This window comes from Mesoplodon bidens (assembly GCF_964165515.1).
Source record: "Mesoplodon bidens genome assembly, chromosome: 17".
Lineage (NCBI taxonomy): Eukaryota > Metazoa > Chordata > Mammalia > Artiodactyla > Ziphiidae > Mesoplodon > Mesoplodon bidens.
The window spans coordinates 48,816,273-48,835,146 of NC_138174.1; the positions used below are offsets into that span (position 1 = coordinate 48,816,273).

An 18,874-nucleotide genomic window follows, 5' to 3' on the forward strand; every position below is an offset into this window, starting at 1 on the left:
GGCTCTTGGGACCTGAAGAAAACATTGGGATGGATGAATGACATGTATGATTTTTGAGGATGTTAAAAAGAACACTAAACTAATATTGGCATTCTTGTAACTGCATATGTTGTTTGTTTATTTACTTTCAGTTTGATTAATAAGCTTAAACCTGGTGTCATTAAGAAGATCAATAGACTGTCCACACCAATAGCAGGTTTGGTAAGTAATAAATTATCTTCAAAATTAGACTTGTTTCTGAAATGTAAAAAGATGGGCATAAACACGTTCTCTTATCTGGAATTATCATAGATATTAGGTTTGGGGTCTTTTTTCTCAAGAAAAGACCTTTCTCAAGAAAAGATCACCTTCTAATGATCTTGTCCTTATATCTTTAGTTCCTCCTTCTGTTTCCATTCTGCCTGGAGGCTTTTATTTGTTTAAATTTTTGTTTGTTTTGCTTTTTGTGCCCTCAAACTGCCTATAGCACCCCTTTTGGCCCATTTCTTCCACAAATTGCATGTGTTTAGGATCACGGTCTTTCCGAAACTCAGCCCTCCGTATATTGGTTGCTAGTTGACCACAGTTTATGGAAACTGGCCAAAGCTGATGAGTTGTTACATTTCAGGTGCTTCGTGCTTATACATTGCCCTCGCTCAGCATGCAGGTTTTGGAGTGTATTTGCAACATACTTAAGACCTGTCAGCTCTTTTGGTTTCCTACCAACATCCTGTGTGATGTTGGGCAAGTCTCTGTCTTCTACTTTGCCTCAGTAATATTTTCCATAAGATGACTATGGATGACTCTCTAGATTCATTCTAGCTTTAAATTCAGAGTTTTGTGTATGAAAAACACCCCATACTATCATTATATAGATTCTCTGCTGTATCAAGACCCTAGAGAGATCAATAATAATGTGGGACCATATCTTTGGAAATAAATAATTTATAATTACAAATGATGGGTAATTTTCAAAATGTTAGCAATCCCTAAGAATCAAGGCTGATGATGGGAGTCAGGTAAAAAATTAATTTTACAAAACACTCAAGTTTAAGACAGCTAATAACTGGAATGTAAATAAAATATGTTAATATTTTAGCTTTGGAATAGTCAAGCTGCTTATAATACATTCAGGAACCTTCTGTTTGGCCATGCATGTGTTTGCAGATGTTAAAGGCGTGACGGATTAAAGGTAGCAGTACTAAAATTTCTGGGTTTGCAGCTGGCATGAAGGTGTCATCAGAATTTTGACAGGAATAAGTTGGTGGCAGAGTGTTTATTATTAGAAAATATCTGTCTAGGAGAGAAGGAAAGAAGAGTCTTTACAGTTTTTTCTTTGAAAGATCAGAAAAGTACTATTTTCTTTTGAAATATAGAATGCAGTTGACCCTTGAGCAAAGTGAGAGTTAGGAGCACCAACCTCCTGCGCACTTGAAAATCTGTGTGTAACTTCTGACTCACCCCCAAACTTAACTGCTAATAGCTTACTATTGACCAGAAGCCTTATTGATAACATAAATAGTCGATTAACCCATATTTTGTATGTTATGTGTATTATCAATATATACTGTATTGTTACAATAAAGTAAGTTAGATAAAAGAAAAGTTAAGAAAATCCTAAGGAAGAGAAAATACATTTACAGTACTGTACTGTATTTTTTGAAACCATAAGTTTACGTTGTCTGTTTACAAGATGAATCATCTGTCTGCCAATACCAACATCAGTATTGTCTCATATGATACAAAACACTATAGCTGTTATACATATTACTAACATTAGTCATAAAACTGAAAAGGTAATGTGAAAAAGAAATTCATATTTATTTAAAGGTATAATGATTCATGCATTTATAACAAAGAAACAGCACTATGATTGCTTCATGGTTGCCAAGCCTATACACTAATAAATGAATCATTATATGATTTTTGTGGCATACAGTATTACAGTCATATTTATAATATAGTATTAGAAACATTGTTACATTGAAAAACCCACTTACCTGTGATGATAGTCTGATATGCAGTTTCTCCAATCATGAGAGAGAGAGAGGTATATTGTACTGTAATGTAATTCCTTGAAAGCAAAGTTATAAAACAGTAAGAAAACTAACAAATAATTTTATATTAAATATCACTCACCTTATGCCTGTGTAAAGATAGTATCTACATATATTTTATGCATTCATGATAGATACTAACTTTTTCTTAATTTTTTCAATATTTCTAGGCTACATGGTTCATCTGTGAGTTTTTTCAAATTGTCGCAAATCTCCAAAAAATTTTCCAATATATTTCTTGAAAAAATATCTACGTATAAATGGACCTGTGCAGTTCAAACCTTTGTTGTTCAAGGGTCAACTTTCTATATATAAAGTTCCAGAGCAGTTGGGCTCAAATATTAATTCCTTCTTTCTTACCAAGTTACATCTATTCTATTTCTGTCATGACTAAGCAGCTGACATGATATTTTTATTGGTCTCAAACTTGGTTGGGTAAAAAACTTTCATATATATGCATATATTGCAATGTACATATATGTATGAATTACTTCTAGTAATATAAGAGTCAGAGGTATTATTTAAGGAATAAAGTTAAAGAACTTTTGTTTTTGAAGTCTTCCTATTCCTAGGAAGAAACATTCAATTTAATAAAATAAGTATGTTTTATCTGAAAATAACTTTTACGAAATGACTTCTGTGAAAATGAAAAGTATGAATTGTATTGAAAGTACTCTGTTCTTTCATATGGCTTGAGTTTTTCTCAGTGTTATAGGTTGAATTATGTCCCACCTCTCAAAAAAAAGATACAATACCAGGCATACCTCAATTTATTGTGCTTCGCTTTAGTGCACTTTGCAGATATTGCATTTTTTATAAATTGAAGGTTTGTGGCAACCCTGCATCGAACAAGTTTTATCAGTGCCATTTTTCTAACAGCATTTTTTCACCCCATGTCTCTGGGTCATTTTTGGGTAATTCTTGCAGTATTTCAAACTTTTTCATTATTATTATATTTGTCGTGGTGATCCATGACCAGTGTTCTCTGATGTTACTTCTATGACTCTCTGAAGGCTCAGATGATGGTTAGTATGTGTTAGCAATACAGTATTTGTTAATTAAGGTATGTGTGTTGCTTTATTAGACCTAATGCTACTGCACACTTGATAGACTACAGTTAGTATAAACATAACTTTTATATGCACTGGGAGACAAAAAAAAAATTCATGTGACTTGCTTCATCGCGGTGGTCTGGAACCCAACCCACAATATCTCTGAGGTATGCCTATATACTGAAGTCCTAAACTGCAGAACCTCAGAAGGTGATCTTATTTGGGAAGAGGGTTGTCACATGGAGTATGGGAACAGAGGTCATAATGGAGTAGGGTAGGCACCCTAATCTAATATGATTGGCATCCTTATAAGAAGATGGCCTTGTGAAGGCAGATACACACAGGAAGAATGCCATGTGACAACTGAGAATTGGCGTGATGCATCCACAGGCCAAGGAGGAGCAGAGATTGCCAGCAAACCACCAGAAACTGGAAGAGACAAGGAAGGATTCTTCTACAGGTTTCATAGGAGCATGGCTTTGTGAATACCTTGATTTTGGACTTCCTGTCTCCAGAACTGTGAGACAATAAATCTCTGTTGCTTTAAGCCACTCGGTTTGTGGTACTTTGTTATGGCAGCCCTCGGAAACTAATACAGATAGGTACATGTTTTAGTTAATACTTGCCTTTTAAAAAACTTTTTACTTTGAAATATAGATTCAGAGGAAGTTGCAAAAAAAGCAGTACGGGGGGTCCTCTGTGCCTTTCACCCCAGTTTCCCCCATTGTAACATCTCGTATAACTCTGGTACAATATTGAAACCAGGAATTCACACTGGTACATTCAAAGACTTTAATCAGATCCACCAGGTTAATGCTTTTTTGGTAACAAAGAGCAAAGATGCTTTCAAGCTAAGTGAGATGAAGAGTGTTTTATTGTAAGGATTTTCCAGAGGACTCTCGTTAATCTAGTGCTCAGGCATAAACGTGGCAGCTGCGTTCAACATGATTACTTTTTTCTATCCCATTTCTAACAGGAAATGGCATCCCTTAGTTGCGTTTCCCAAAAGAGGAATCTGAATGGATCAGATTACCTTTTCTTTTTTTTTTTAAATTGGAGTACAGTTGATTTACAATGTTGTGTAATGTTGTGTTAGTTTCAGCTGTACAACAAAGTGAATCAGTTATATGTACACATATATCCACTCCTTTTCAGATTCTTTTCCCATATAGGTTGTTACAGAATATTGAGTAGATTTCCCTGTGCTATACAGTAGGTCCTTATTAGTTATCTATTTTATATATAGTAGTGTATATATGATAATCCCAATCTCCTAATTTATCCCTTCCTTTTGCTAACCATAAGTTTGATTTTGAGATCTGTGAGTCTGAGATTACCTTTTTCTTTCCAGGCTACAGATCTCATGGGTCAGTGGCCAGCTAGTAGGTGAGTTCCTTCAGGGAGAGAGTGGTCTTGGCTGACTGGGCTGTGGTCAGGAGTATTCATTTCCTTTAGTTTGTTCAGTTCTGGTGTGTGGGTTGAGGTGGTTTCATGAATGAAGTTTGTGTGGGGTAGATACCAAGTTAGGTCAAATACAGCAATAATTACACAATTTCTGTGTAAGTGTTTGTTAAGCTATGTGAGTGTAGTGCTCCAAGCCCCCTCTTCCATTCCTCCCTTTTTTACTCTCTTCTTCAGTTATGACTTTTATCTGTTTCATGTCCACTCCCATGTGTATTTAGCTTTGAAGCCAAGGCTGTGGATTTACGCATGGCAGATAGACCTGTGTGAAACACTTGGAATATCCCCTGAGCAGTGACAACACAGAGGGAGATGTTAAGATGATTCAGAAATATATTGAATGCTTTTCTTAAAACATTCATATGATTATATGATTTTTTTTTCTTTAGGAAGGCAGTAATCATGTTCTCATAGACCTTCTAGAGATACAGCTTTCCTTGCTTGATTGAGTTTTGTAAAGAAATACATTTTCCCCTATCCTTTAAATTCTTTTTGTTCTTTATAAAGCCATGCTTAAAAATTCTAACGCAAGAGTTTGAGTCTTTCAAAAAATTAGCTGGTGTTAAATGTGGGTATGTTCAAATCATTGAAACCCAAAACCAAAACTTTGAGAATTAAAAAACTCAACCTCAAAACAAAACCCTGAGGAACAGGCAAGATACTCTGATGGTGAAAAGAGCCATTGAACCAGAATATTATTTACCATCTGCATTAGTGTGCATGAGATACAATATGTGTAGAAAACATCAAGGAAGTTATTAACCATAAGACTTACAGTCATCTTGGACCCCTAATGGTTTATTTGTATTTTCTAAAGCAAGGTTTCTCAACCTTGGCACTATTGACATTTTGGACTGGATAATCCTTTGTTGTGGGAGTCTGTCCTGTGCATTGTAGAACGTTGAGCAGCATCCCTGGCCTCTACTCAATAGATGCAAGTAGCACTGTGCCTTCCATCCCCCCCTTGTGACAACTAAAAATGTCTCCGGACATTGCCAGTAACCCCTATGGCATAAAATCATCCCTGGTTGAGAACCACTGAGCTAAAGAATCAAGAAAGTAAACCCTACCCGTTTACATGGGCTAGTTTGCTGACTGACTACAGGTTTGATTGTTCACACGCTTGGCATTTCAATTGTGATTTCCCTTTGAAAAGCAATGGTATCCTAGAAAATTTAGTTTGAATCATTTGTTTGTTTGAATGTTTGTGTCTGTCAGTGGGCTTAGTAGAAAAATCCTTGGTATATCCGGACTTGCATGAAAAACATGGGCTCAGTTTGAACATCTTTGCTCTAAAGTGTTATTCTTTCAGATTCCTTTAAGAGTGGAATGTGTAAGGTTGACTACAGAGGCTGGGAAAGTTGTCTCCTCATTCAGGAATGCTGTAGAATGTAGGAAATGGGCAAAGATGCCAGCTAGCTTAAGCTGTTAGATGTGTCATTTTCTCCTGCCTTCATAATGGTTATTTTAAGAAATAAAACAAGTCTATGGGTCTGTTCTTACTGCTATTTTTCAGAAGGTTATTAGTGGTCAGTGTTCTTGTACCTGTGTAAAATTACTTCTGATTCATTCATCTTCACTCACCTATACATTTGGGGGTCAGCAAAGTAGTGCAACCTAGTCTATGCCAAGGTCACTGAAGAAACATCTAGTTGTTCCCTTCCACTGTGGTAGAAAATTCACCGGAGGAATCAGCTATAAAATTTAAATATTCTGATCCAGGTTTTATCATGCACTTTTTTGAAAACTACTCTTAAGCAATGACTATAGTTATCCCATTAAAAAAATTTTTTTAGTAAAATAAGCCCAGGGGTTGGGAGAGGGGAGGTTTGTGAAACGCTGAGTTTGTGAGTTCTTTCTACAAGTAAAATCAAAATGTGAGACAGACTGTTTTCAGGAGAAAAAAACTTTCTCCTGTTTCCTTTCCTTTCTCGTCCAAGTTGAAATAATGTAAGAAGTACAAATATAATTACTAGTTTCATTCAAGGGTGGTACTTTTCTGGGTAAGAGGCAGGAATGAATTTTGTATGGTTGAAGAGAAAGTACTCAAGGAATATTAGAATGTGGCTTGGATGAGCAGCCAGTATGAATATATGCCTTGCTTGAAAGAGTGCTGATTGAGAGTTGCTCTGTACTAGGTCAAACCCAATGTGTGTCTCAGAGGGAATATCTCTCTAGCTGGTAATAAGCAAGATGCATTTGTGAAAATATTTGGATGTTAATATATGCAAAACACTGATAACAAGCTGCAGCATGAGAAGAGAGGGGAAAATGGTGTAGAGCTAGTTTAAAATAACCATTTAATGGTAAGATCAGTAGTGTCTGTTTTCTGGTCTTGAATTTTATTGCTGACTTCATAGATTTGTTGAAGGAGATCTTCCACCTGGTAAATTTGAGAGAGGCTTCCACCAAGCAGATTCTTTTTGATTCACTCATCCTTGCCAATTTGATTATTTAGCCAATAAGAGCAGGATTCATACTGAGCTGATTCTGACTGCCCTGCTCCGCATCTTTAGATGGATGGGTGTCAACATGGAGGTCCCCTCCCATAACCCTACTCTTGCCTCAACTCTTAGTTTTCATGTTCTTGATTTACTCACAGTTGGTAAATAACAAAGGCTAAATGTTTCTATAAATTACCATTTCTCACCTCTTACTGTATTGGAATAATTTCATATATGTTGGATCAGACCTTGGAGTTTTGAGTTAAAAGATTTTTTTCTTTTCTTTCATTTCCTAATGAGACAGTGAAGGTTAAACTATATCAATACACTTGATTAAAACTGCTCAGTCTTGGTCTCATGATTAAAAGTCTATTAAAGAAATGTTTTTATTACAAAGGGAAGGTGAACCACTGTTACAAGCTGTGTAACACTAACATTTAAACTATTCTTATTTTACTAGCATGCCAATCTCATTATTTCCTTTGAAAACAAAACACCAATAACACAAATATGGAGTACTTTTTCTTACTTCTTAATAAAGACATAGAGGAGTACTATAATGTTACCATTTTTAGTGTACTATTGCACTGGTGTAAGAAATCGTAGCATAAAAGTTAGACACTACTAAAAAAAAAAAAGATCACTTTGTGCATTTGAAATGACATTTTCCATGGTTGTATTTTAATGTAAGTAATTTTTTTCTAATATATCTTTTATTGGAATTTCTGTGGATCACCATCTGTATTTTGAAATGGTTTGGGGTTATCCAGTAATCAAGTCTGAGGAAACAGACTGATGTACATTGGATGTCTTCAAGGTAACAAATATTAGATATTAAATATCCAAATGCCTTAATACCTCCATGTAAATGGCATATAAATAAGTCAATGATGACTGAGTTATTTATATAAAGTATTTTTAGGAGATCTCAAGTTTCCTTGTCACCCTATTTTTCTCCAACTCTCAACTGAAATTAAGTATCACCAAGAGTAGAAACTTAGAAACTTAGTGTCAACGTTGAAATTGGTTACAATGCCCTCATAATGATGCAGCACTGTAAATCAGGAAACTCCGGTTTTATTTCTAGCCATAATCTCTTAGTCATGGCATTGCCACAAGTTTAGGAACACTTCTCTATGGTTCCAAAACTTACTCGTTTTTAAATCTAAGATGAACATTTATGCGCCAGCTTTCAGCCTTGAGGGCAACTTTTTTCAAAACATTAATGAATTAGAATTCCTAAAGCAACACTATGATTAACTTTTAGAGTTAAAAAAAATTGATTCAGAGTAAGATTATGTCATACATGGCAGTTTTATTCAGATACAAAGATACTTTGAACAATCTCTCTTTAGGCATCTTTTTTTTTTTTTTTTTTTTTTTTTGCAGTACACGGGCCTCTCACTGTTGTGGCCTCTCCCATTGTGGAGCACAGGCTCTGGACGCGCAGGCTCAGCGGCCATGGCTCACGGGCCCAGCCGCTCTGCGGCATGTGGGATCTTCCCGGACCAGGGCACGAACCCATGTCCCCTGCATCGGCAGGTGGACTCTCAACCACTGTGCCACCAGGGAAGTCCTAGGCATCTTTTTAATGTAGAAATTGGAAACGGAAGAGCAGATGATGTTAATATGAAATAGAACCCAGGTGTAAGACTGGTGTCAGGGCATTGGTTACTTGATGGGGTTTAGGCCCATGACTATCCCTCCTTTCCTAAAAATACTGAACACCTACTCTGTGCCAGGTACTGTTCTAAGAACTTGGGACACAACCACAAGTAAGGCAGAGAACGTTGCTCCCTAATGGAACATAGGCACTAAGTTGATAATAACGTGTCAGGTGCCAATAATTATGATGAAGAATCTATAATACCTCGCCAATTACCTTAATTATACTGAAAAAATAAAGTGAGTGGGTAGAGAATGATTGAATGCATGTATGAGAAGTATTACAGAGAAGGTGCTCAGGGGCATCTTATTTCAGGAGGTGGCATTTGATCAGGGACCTGAATGAAGGGAGGGAGTGGGAAGATATGAGGATGGGTGGGAGTTTTCCAGAGAGAAGGAAAAGAGGGGCGGGGTCAAGGCAGGATCACACTGGACCATTAAGGAGGACTCTGCGTCTGGAACTGAGTGAGGCAAAGAGGTAGGCCAGCAAGGTTGTATAGGGCTTTGTGGGCCCCTAAGCCACTGGGGATGAGAAGCTGTTGGGGACTTTTGAGAGTAATTTAATTTGTTGTTAGAAATTATTGGTTGTCTGTGATAAAGGATGCACATATTTGTGAATACACTGAAACCCACTGAATTGTGCCCTTTGGATGAATTGTAGAGGATGTGAATTAATGTCTCAGTGAAACTTAAAAATAAAAAAAGATCATAGATTGGTGTTTGAAGAGTGGACTGAAGGAAATTGAGAAGCAGAAAAGTCAGTTAAGGTAATTGTGATGATTCAGTAATTGTGATGATTCATTTTATGTGTCAACCTGACTGTGCTATGGGGTGTCCAGTTATTTGGTCAGACATTATTATATTATCCTAGGTGTGTCTGTGAGGGTGTTTTGGATGAGATTAACATTTGAATTGGTGGACTGAGTAAAGCAGATTGCTCTTTCTATTGAGAGTGGGCCTCATCTAATCAGTTGAAGGCCTGCCTAGAAGAAAAAGTTCAACCCTCCTGTGAGTAAGAGGAAGCTACTCCTGCCACAGTGCATGAGCTAGGGCATGGGTCTTTTCCTGCCTTCAGACAGACTTGAACTGAAACATTGGCTCTTCTAGGGTTTCAAGGCTGCTAGCTTTTGAACTTGTTAGTTACACCATCCCACTGACTCTCCTGGTTCTCAGGCTCTGCCCACAAACTGGAACTATGCCATCAGCTCTCCTGGGTGTCCAGCTTATAGATGGGCAGATTGTGGGACTTAGCCTCCATAATTGTATGAGCCAATTCCTTATTATAAATCTCTTTATATATGTATCCTGTTGGTTCTGTTTTTGACTAATACAGTAGTTCAGGCAAGAGAGTGTGGTGGCAATATTGGGAATGGTGAGAAGTGGTCAGAGTTTCCAAATGTTTTGATGGAAAGAGTGTGTAGGACTGACTTATGGGTTGATAGAGAAGCCAGGGTTTTTGTATTAGTAGTCTATTGACATAATACATATGGAGCAGAGGGTTGGTGGAGGGGAGGGGACAATCAAGAGACCCTGTGGAGGATGAGGTGATTTGCGTAAGGTGGCAGATTTGCAAATGTCCGAAAAAGTGGTCAATGTTGATTTTAGATGTTATTCCCTAACAACATCATGGAAAAGATAATTAAAGGGGTGGTTTGTGATTATTTAACAAGAAGGAAAATAATCACTAGAAGCCAGCCTTGTCCACCCCAAACAAATGCTCTAAAGCAACAGATCACTGGGCTGGTCCCATGGAGAGTCCAGGAGACCTACTAGAGGTCATGAAATGGCCCACAATGGATTTTGCTTGACTCACACAGGTTTTGCTTGTCTTCAAAATTTAAATCAACATTTGCATACCCTCATATTTTAGATAAAATCTTCATCTCTAGCTTTGCAATGAATCTGGAAACAGCAGGCCTGTATTCCCCCAAGGCAACCATTATATGGGGTGTCCCATAGACAGGATGGGAGCCTCTGGTTTCTTTGTTCTCTTTTGTCATCTCTTTGACATTATTCCCATTTTATTCATTTGTATTTGATTTATTCATATGACCATCCTTGGCCTTTTAGGCGTCTGTCTTAATTCCTGTAATGTGTCTGTTGTTGTAGCCTTGGTATTGTTGAGATGGAAAAGCGGACCAGATAATAATGTCTGTAGGCGAAATCTTAAATAATTGAGAAAAAATGCTCAGTTTTAAGGACCTGAATGTAAATCCATGTAAACTTGGAGAGAGGTTTCTGGCAGTTTGCCTTAGGGCTTGTACTTGCCCTATTTTTTTTTTTTTTTTTTAAAAAAGGTGGGGGCTTCCCTGGTGGCGCAGTGGTTGAGAATCCGCCTGCTGATGCAGGGGACATGGGTTCGTGCCCCGGTCTGGGAAGATCCCACATGCCGCGGAGCAGCTGGGGCCGTGAGCCATGGCCGCTGAGCCTGCGCGTCCGGAGCCTGTGCTCCGCAACGGGAGAGGCCACAACAGTGAGAGGCCCGCGTACCGCAAAAAAAAAAAAAAAAAGGTGGGATGAAAACATGGGAAATTTACTTAGTCTAGTTTGTAGATGTTGGAGCAATAACGCATAGCTCATGTACTGGATATCAAAAAGTGAAACGAAAAACGATCCAAATGGGCCTCAGTCTCCAAAAGGATATTCATCAGGAATATATTTCCACTGTATTCTATTGAAAAAAATCAATCACTTGAATTCTGTGATTTTATATTAGCTACAAATGGAATCATGCATTTTATGCCTTTTTCTGTGATACCTCACTAACAGGATCACGTGACTTTCAGATTCTTTATATCCACCTTATTTTTATTCTAAATTTGACTAGCTTCCTGGTCTGTTAAAACTAACAGGTCTTCTTCCTATGAACTGTGATGTCAGTTCATAGGAGGTGACTACGCCACTGTACGTGAGCTCAGCTGACAGTATAATATAGATGCCACAATACAAAGTACCTGTGGTCTGCAACAAGAGAAGTTGGGTAAGTTCTCTCCATTTACTGATCACTTACTATATGCTAGAGACTGTGCCAATCACATACCTATTTCCTCACTCCATCCTCACAATCACCCCATTATCCTCATTTTACAAGATGACCATTATTAATGACCTTTACAGTGATGGTTTTTTGTGATAATTAACCACACTTGGAATCCTGTCTTGAGTTACAGATGCTTCACTCTGAGAAGGGAATAGCACACGGGAACCTGTTTTTTAAGGAGGCTTGGTAGCTATAGGCAGAACAGCTCCCAAAGATGTTCACACTCTAGCCCATTGAAACTGTGAATATGTTGCAAGGCAAGGGGGGCTTAGGTTGCAGGTGGAATTAGGGTTGCAGGAGAGGAGCCTGGATTAGCCAGGGAGGCCCAATATAATCACAAGGGTCCTGCTAAGTGGAAGAGGGAGCGAGAACCAGTTAGATGGTAGTGGAACAGAGACTCAGCCCGATGCTGCTGGTTTTAAAGACGGAGCGAAGGCAGCCTCGGGAAGGAAGAGAAAATCGATTTTCTTCCAGAGCCTCCAGAAGGAATGCAGCCCTGCCGACACCTTGATTTTAGCCCAGCGAGACTGATTTTGAGCTTCTAACCTCCAGAACTGTAAAATCATAAACTTATCTTGTGTTAAGCCACTAAACTGTAATTTGTTACAGCAGCAATGGGAAATTAATACAGTGGTTAAGAGCATGCACTTGAGTTGAAATGCTTGGTTTGAATCCTAGCTTCACTACTTACTGGGTGACCTTAGGCAAGTCACATACCTCTTAGGCCTCAGTTTCACCGTGTGTAAAATGGGAACAGTTAGACTTTGTAAGCTTCTTTTCATGGGAAGTTGAGATTATTGGGAAAATTAGCTATTCTATGGAGAGCCAGTTGGGATAATAAGAGAATGGAAAAATGTCACATGAGGGACCAGAGATATTGAGGAAACCAGGGATGTTTAAAGAGAAGTTGTGAGGTGGGGGAAACACGTGGAGTGTATGAAGTAGGAAAGCTCAGGGGCTCTCCTGTGGGAGAAAGATGAGATTCATTTTGCATTAAGTAGGCAGGGTTAGGATCAATATTTTATAATTACAGTGAGAAGTCTCTGGACTTTTTTGACGTAGAAATGACTAAAAGTGAGTTAGCCTCATAAAGCAAGGAGTCCCTGGGGTTGGAAAGACTTAAAAAAGGGCTGATGATCCAGACATATCACCTGTAAAAGTCTCTGAAGGGCTTGGGGTGGGGGCACGTTGATGTAAGCAATTACTTGTTTCACTTTGGAACATACAACACGGATAATTTGAGGACGGAACTCTGTTTTCTTTTCTTCCCATTTTGTCCCGTCCCCCCACCTCTGGCAACCAACCAACCTGTTCTCTGACAGAACTTCTTAAGAATCTATGTCAGCACCTTTTTTTTTTCTTTTTTTAACAGAGTAGGTAAGTTTTAGAATTACTTCATTTTTGATGTAAAGTTTAATAGAAATAATATGCAAGACCGTACCTTACTTCATGCTGCAGTTTGACAAAGGCTGTTATGGCTCCTGTGTAGTTAATTGTAACCCGAGTTGATTAAGCATTTCAATAACTAGCCTTTTTGTTGTTGTTGTTGTTTTTAACATCTTTATTGGAGTATAATTGCTTTACAATGTTGTGTTGGTTTCTGCTGTATCACAAAGTGAATCAGCTATACGTAAACATATATCCCCATATCTCCTCCCTCTTGTGTCTCCCTCCCACCCTCCCTATCCCACCCCTCTAGGTGATCACAAAGCACCGAGCTGATCTCCCTTTGCTATGCGGCTGCTCCCCACTAGCTATCTACCTTACGTTTGGTAGTGTATATATGTCCATGCCTCTCTCTCACTTCATCCCGGAGTGAGGTGGATGGACCTAGAGTCTGTCATACCGAGTGAAGTAAGTCCGAAAGAGAAAAACAAATACCGTATGCTAACACATATATATGGAATCTAAAAAAAAAAAAGGTTCTGAAGAACCTAGGGGCGGGACAGGAAGAAGGACGCAGGTGTAGAGAATAACTAGCCTTTTACCGGAGCGCTCAGCGCTCCATCCCTCTGACCTGCTGCTGCCCTAACCTGCCAGCTCTCAGTCTCTCTCTCTTGGTCTGGTTTTGCTCTTGCCCCGCCAGGCAGTGCTGGAGCAAAATCAAACCACCAAGCTGCTGGCACAGTTATCATGTATAAGCCCCGGGCCCTCCGTGTCACGTGGCGATTCCTTTTAAGCATTTCTGGTTGGGTCCTGTTTTCACATGTGACAAAACTTTACTGCTCTCCTTGTCCTCAATTCCTTTCTTACCGGCAAGTGACCGAGCCTTTTTCTTTGTAGAGAAATAAGGACCCAAGGACAACTTAAAGACTAGCTGCTGGACTTCCCTGTTGGTGCAGTGGTTGAGAGTCCGCCTGCCGAGGCAGGGGACACGGGTTCGTGCCCCGGTCCGGGAAGATCCCACATGCTGCGGAGCAGCTGGGCCCGTGAGCCATGGCCTCTGGGCCTGTGTGTCCGGAGCCTGTGCTCCGCAATGGGAGAGGCCACAACAGTGAGAGGCCCGCATACAGCAAAAAAAAAAAAAAAGACTAGCTGCTTATTTTCTTCACAAATAAGGATGGAAGTCGAATCTCTTGTGTGTTTACCTACATATTAGAATCATAGATTGTAGGTGTGCCACTTCACAGCTTACATTTATTAACTAAGCCATAAAATAGAGGATGAATTTTCCAAAACAATTAAAAAGAGCTAGGGCTTGCTGATCAAAATTGTGACTAAACTGCTTTCTTAATGGAAATGGTATACTTAAAAGGCAAATTTGGAAATATTGTCATTGCTGGCTTGGGAATTGCTTTAAAATAATTTTGAATGACCACAATTAGTGTATCATAAAAATGGAATTCATTTCACTTTTGGTGATGGTCTAATGTGAGCTCTATAATACCTAGGTGTTTCGTGTTTATGCTAACGAGAAACACTGCTTTAGTTCATATTTGGAAAGAGTGTCCTTATTTTGTTATTTGTCAGAGAACTTGTCTACAAAGACTCCAGTCACCTGGGGGAGTATCTTAGGATGCGCATTCCGATTCAGTAGGTCTGGGGTGGAGCTACAGCGTCTGCATTTCTGACAGTTCCCAGGTGATGCCAGTGCTGATGGTATGTGGACCACATGTTGAGTAGCAAGAGGCTAGGTCAGCTGTTCTCCAGTTTGATCCCCATCAGCATCACCTGAGAGGCAGTACTGCGTGCCCCTTTGGTCACTCTTATGTGGCTGACAGGAGACTGTCGCTCTAAAGCATGGACTTAGTTTCTCCGCCTCCAGCAGTGCTTACGCCCTCTTGCTTGCTGGCACGTACCTGCTAACTTCCTGGCACTGTCCATTCCCGAGGCCGAGGAAGTAGGGGCTTTGGTGCCATGTCATTAATAGAAGAGGAGTTGAGGTCACCAAGCCTCTTGGCCTTAGAATAAATTGACCGGCACCATCCTGTCCTCATGTTCAGAGGAATTGGATAACAGGCTCTTTAGAAAATGGAAGAATCTTGCTCAAAGTAGGCATAGAGCTGTACTGGGAAAAAAGGTCAGTCTGAGCATGGGAAGACCGCTTGCTTCATTGATGGGAAACACTGCCGAGTGACGCCATTCTGGGAGCTTTGGCTTAAGATGTTGCTGGTATGGCCCTCAGGTCACAGGCCTGAGCACAGCTTCACTCTTCTTTAGAATTAGTTAGGAGTTTGAGCTTATTCAGGGATTCTGTAATAAATCTCTTCATTAGTCTCGTCTTTATTTAAAGAACCCATTTTTGTTTATGACAGCCCTTGACCCTGTACACTCAGGAAGTTTCTGCAGAAGTGGGTCTAACTGGTTTGATCTTATGAGCAGACAGTTCCCCATCTGTTGTGGCATTAAGGTTTCTTGATACAAAGTATTCCCTCTACATGTTGGAAGTCATCACACTTGAAATTTTATCATTAATGATACTTAAAGGGGCTTCCCTGGTGGCACAGTGGTTGAGAGTCCACCTGCCGATGCGGGGGACACGGGTTCGTGCCCTGGTCCGGGAAGAACCCACATGCCGCGGAGTGGCTAGGCCCACGAGCCATGGCTGCTGAGCCTGCACGTCCGGAGCCTGTGCTCTGCAATGGGAGAGGCCACAACAGTGAGAGGCCTGCATACCGCAAAAAAAAAAAAAAGATACTTAAATAAGAAAAGGTCCTCTAAGTAAGAATGAAAGTGGCTTTGGGAAGGGTGAGAGCCTAGGGAGATGGAGTATACACTTCAATGAGGATTTAGACTTTGTGTAACAAAATGATCCAGCATGTAAGAGAAAATAGTTTGTTGACAATAATGCAACAACACATCAGTGTATACACACATGTCAATCCTGATCTCCCAATTCATCACACCACCACCACCACCCCCGCCGCTTTCCCCCCTTGGTGTCCGTATGTTTGTTTCTCTACATCTGTGTCTCAATTTCTGCCCTGCAAACCAGTTCATCTGTACCATTTTTCTAGGTTCCACATATATGCATTAATATAAAAACAAATATATTTGTTTTTCTCTTTCTGCCTTACTTCACTCTGTATGACAGTCTCTAGATCCATCCATGTCTCAACAAATGACCCAATTTCGTTCCTTTTTATGACCGAGTAATATTCCACTGTATATATATACCACACCTTCTTTATCCATTCGTCTGTCAATGGGCATTTAGGCTGCTCCCATGACCTGGCTATTGTAAATAGTGCTGCAATGAACATTGGGGTGCATGTGTCTTTTTGAATTATGGTTTTCTCTGGGTATATGCCCAGTAGTGGGATTGCTGGGTCATATGGTAATTCTATTTTTAGTTTTTTAAGGAACCTCCATACTGTTCTCCATAGTGGCTGTATCAATTTACATTCCCACCAACAGTACAAGAGGGTTCCCTTTTCTCCGCACCCTCTCCAGCATTTGTTGTTTGTAGATTTTCTGATGATGCCCATTCTAACTGGTGAGAGGTGATACCTCATTGTAGTTTTGATTTGCATTTCTCTAATAATTAGTGATATTGAGCAGCTTTTCATGTGCTTCTTGGCCCTCTGTATGTCTTCTTTGGAGAAATGCCTATTTAGGTCTTCTGCCCATTTTTGGATTGGGTTGTTTGTTTTCTTAATATTGAGCTGCATGAGCTGTTTATATATTTTGGAGATTAATCCTTTGTCCGTTGATTCGTTTGCAAATATTTTCTCCCATTCTGAGGGTTGTCTTTTCGTCTTGTTTATGGTTTCCTTTGCTGTTCAAAAGCTTTGAGGTTTCATTAGGTCCCATTTGCTTGCTTATTGATTGATTGATTGATTGCAGTATGCGGGTCTCTCACTGTTGTGGCCTCTCCCATTGCGGAGCACAGGCTCCGGACGCACAGGCTCAGTGGCCACGGCTCACGGGCGCAGCCGCTCTGCGGCATGCGGGATCTTCCCAAACTGGGGCACGAACCCGTGTCCCCTGCATCGGCAGGTGGACTCTCAAGCACTGTGCCACCAGGGAAGCCCCGCACTTGTTTATTTTTGTTTTAATTTCCATTACTCTAGGAGGTGGATCAAAAAATATCTTTCTGTGATTTATGTCAAAGAGTGCTCTTCCTATGTTCTCCTCTAAGAGTTTTATAGTGTCCGGTCTCACATTTAGGTCGCTAATCCATTTTGAATTTATTTTTGTGTATGGTGTTAGGGAGTGTTCTAATTTCATTCTTTCACATGTAGCTGTCCAGTTTTCCCAGCACCACTTATTGAAGACACTGTCTATTCTCCATTGTATATCCTTGCCTCCTTTGTCATACATTAGCTGACCATAGGTGCGTGGGTTTATCTGTTGGCTTTCTATCCTGTTCCATTGATCTATATTTCTGTTTTAGGGCCAATACCATATTGTCTTGATTACTGTAGCTTTTTAATATAGTCTGAAGTCAGCAAGTCTGATTGCTCCAGCTCCACTTTTTTCCCTCAAGACTGCATTGGCTATTTGGGGTCTTCTGTGTCTCCATACAAATTTTCAGATTTTTTGTTCTAGTTCTGTAAAAAATGCCATTGGTAATTTGATAGGGATTGCATTGAATCTGTAGATTGCTTTGGGTGGTATAGTCATTTTCACAACATCGATTCTTCCAATCCCAGAACATGGTTTCTCTCTCCATCTGTTGGTACCATCTTTAATTTCTTTCATCAGTGTCTTATAGTTTTCTGCATACAGGTCTTTTGTCTCCCTAGGTAAATTTATTCCTAGGTATTTTATTCTTTTTGTTGCAATGGTAAATGGGAGTGTTTTCTTAATTTCTCTTTCAGATATTTCATCATTAGGATATAGGAATGCAAGAGATTTCTGTGCATTAATTTTGTATCCTGCAACTTTACCAAATTCATTGCTTAGCTCTAGTAGTTTTCAGGTGGCATCTTTAGGATTCTGTATGTATAGTATCATGTCATCTGCAAACAGTGACAGTTTTACTTCTTCTTTTCCAATTTGTATTCCTTTTAATTCTTTTTCTTCTCTGATTGCCATGGCTAGGACTTCCAAAACTATGTTGAATAAGAGTGGAGAGAGTGGACATCCTTGTCTTCTTCCTAATCTTAGAGGAAATGCTTTCAGTTTTTCACCATTGAGAATGATGTTTGCTGTGGGTTTGTCGTATATGGCCTTTATTATGTTGAGGTAGGTTCCCTCTATGCCCACTTTCTGGAGAGTTTTTATTATAAATAGGTGTTGAATTTTGTCAAAAGCTTTTTCTGCATCTATTGAGATGATTAAATGGTTTTTATTCTTCAGTTTGTTAATATGGTGTATCACATTGATTGATTTGCGTATATTGAAGAATCCTTGCATCCCTGGGATAAATCCCACTTGACCATGGTGTATGATCCTTTTAATGTGTTGTTGGATTCTGTTTGCTAGTATTTTGTTGAGGATTTTTGCATCTATATTCATCAGTGATATTGGTCTGTAATTTTCCTTTTTTGTAGTATCTTTGTCTTGTTTGGTATCAGGGTGATGGTGGCCTCATAGAATGAGTTTGGGAGTGTTCCTTCCTCCACAATTTTTTGTAAGAGTTTGAGAAGGATGGGTGTTAGGTCTTCTCTAAATGTTTGATAGAATTCACCTGTGAAGCCATCCGGTCCTGGACTTTTGTTTGTTGGAAGATTTTAAATCACAGTTTCAATTTCATTACTTGTGATGGGTCTGTTCATATTTTCTATTTCT

General features: G+C 39.4%; 1 protein-coding gene across 11 annotated transcripts in view; it reads left to right on the forward strand.

The window, feature by feature from the left end:
• Window positions 1-18,874, forward strand: part of LMO7 (LIM domain 7) — a 202,709-nt gene that overhangs the window by 79,048 nt on the left and 104,787 nt on the right. For all 11 annotated transcript variants that reach the window (XM_081214816.1, XM_081214817.1, XM_081214810.1 and 8 more), the window contains exon 4: window positions 132-201. In XM_081214816.1, the coding sequence (XP_081070942.1) occupies window positions 132-201 (70 nt within the window). The remainder of the gene's footprint in view (window positions 1-131; window positions 202-18,874) is intronic.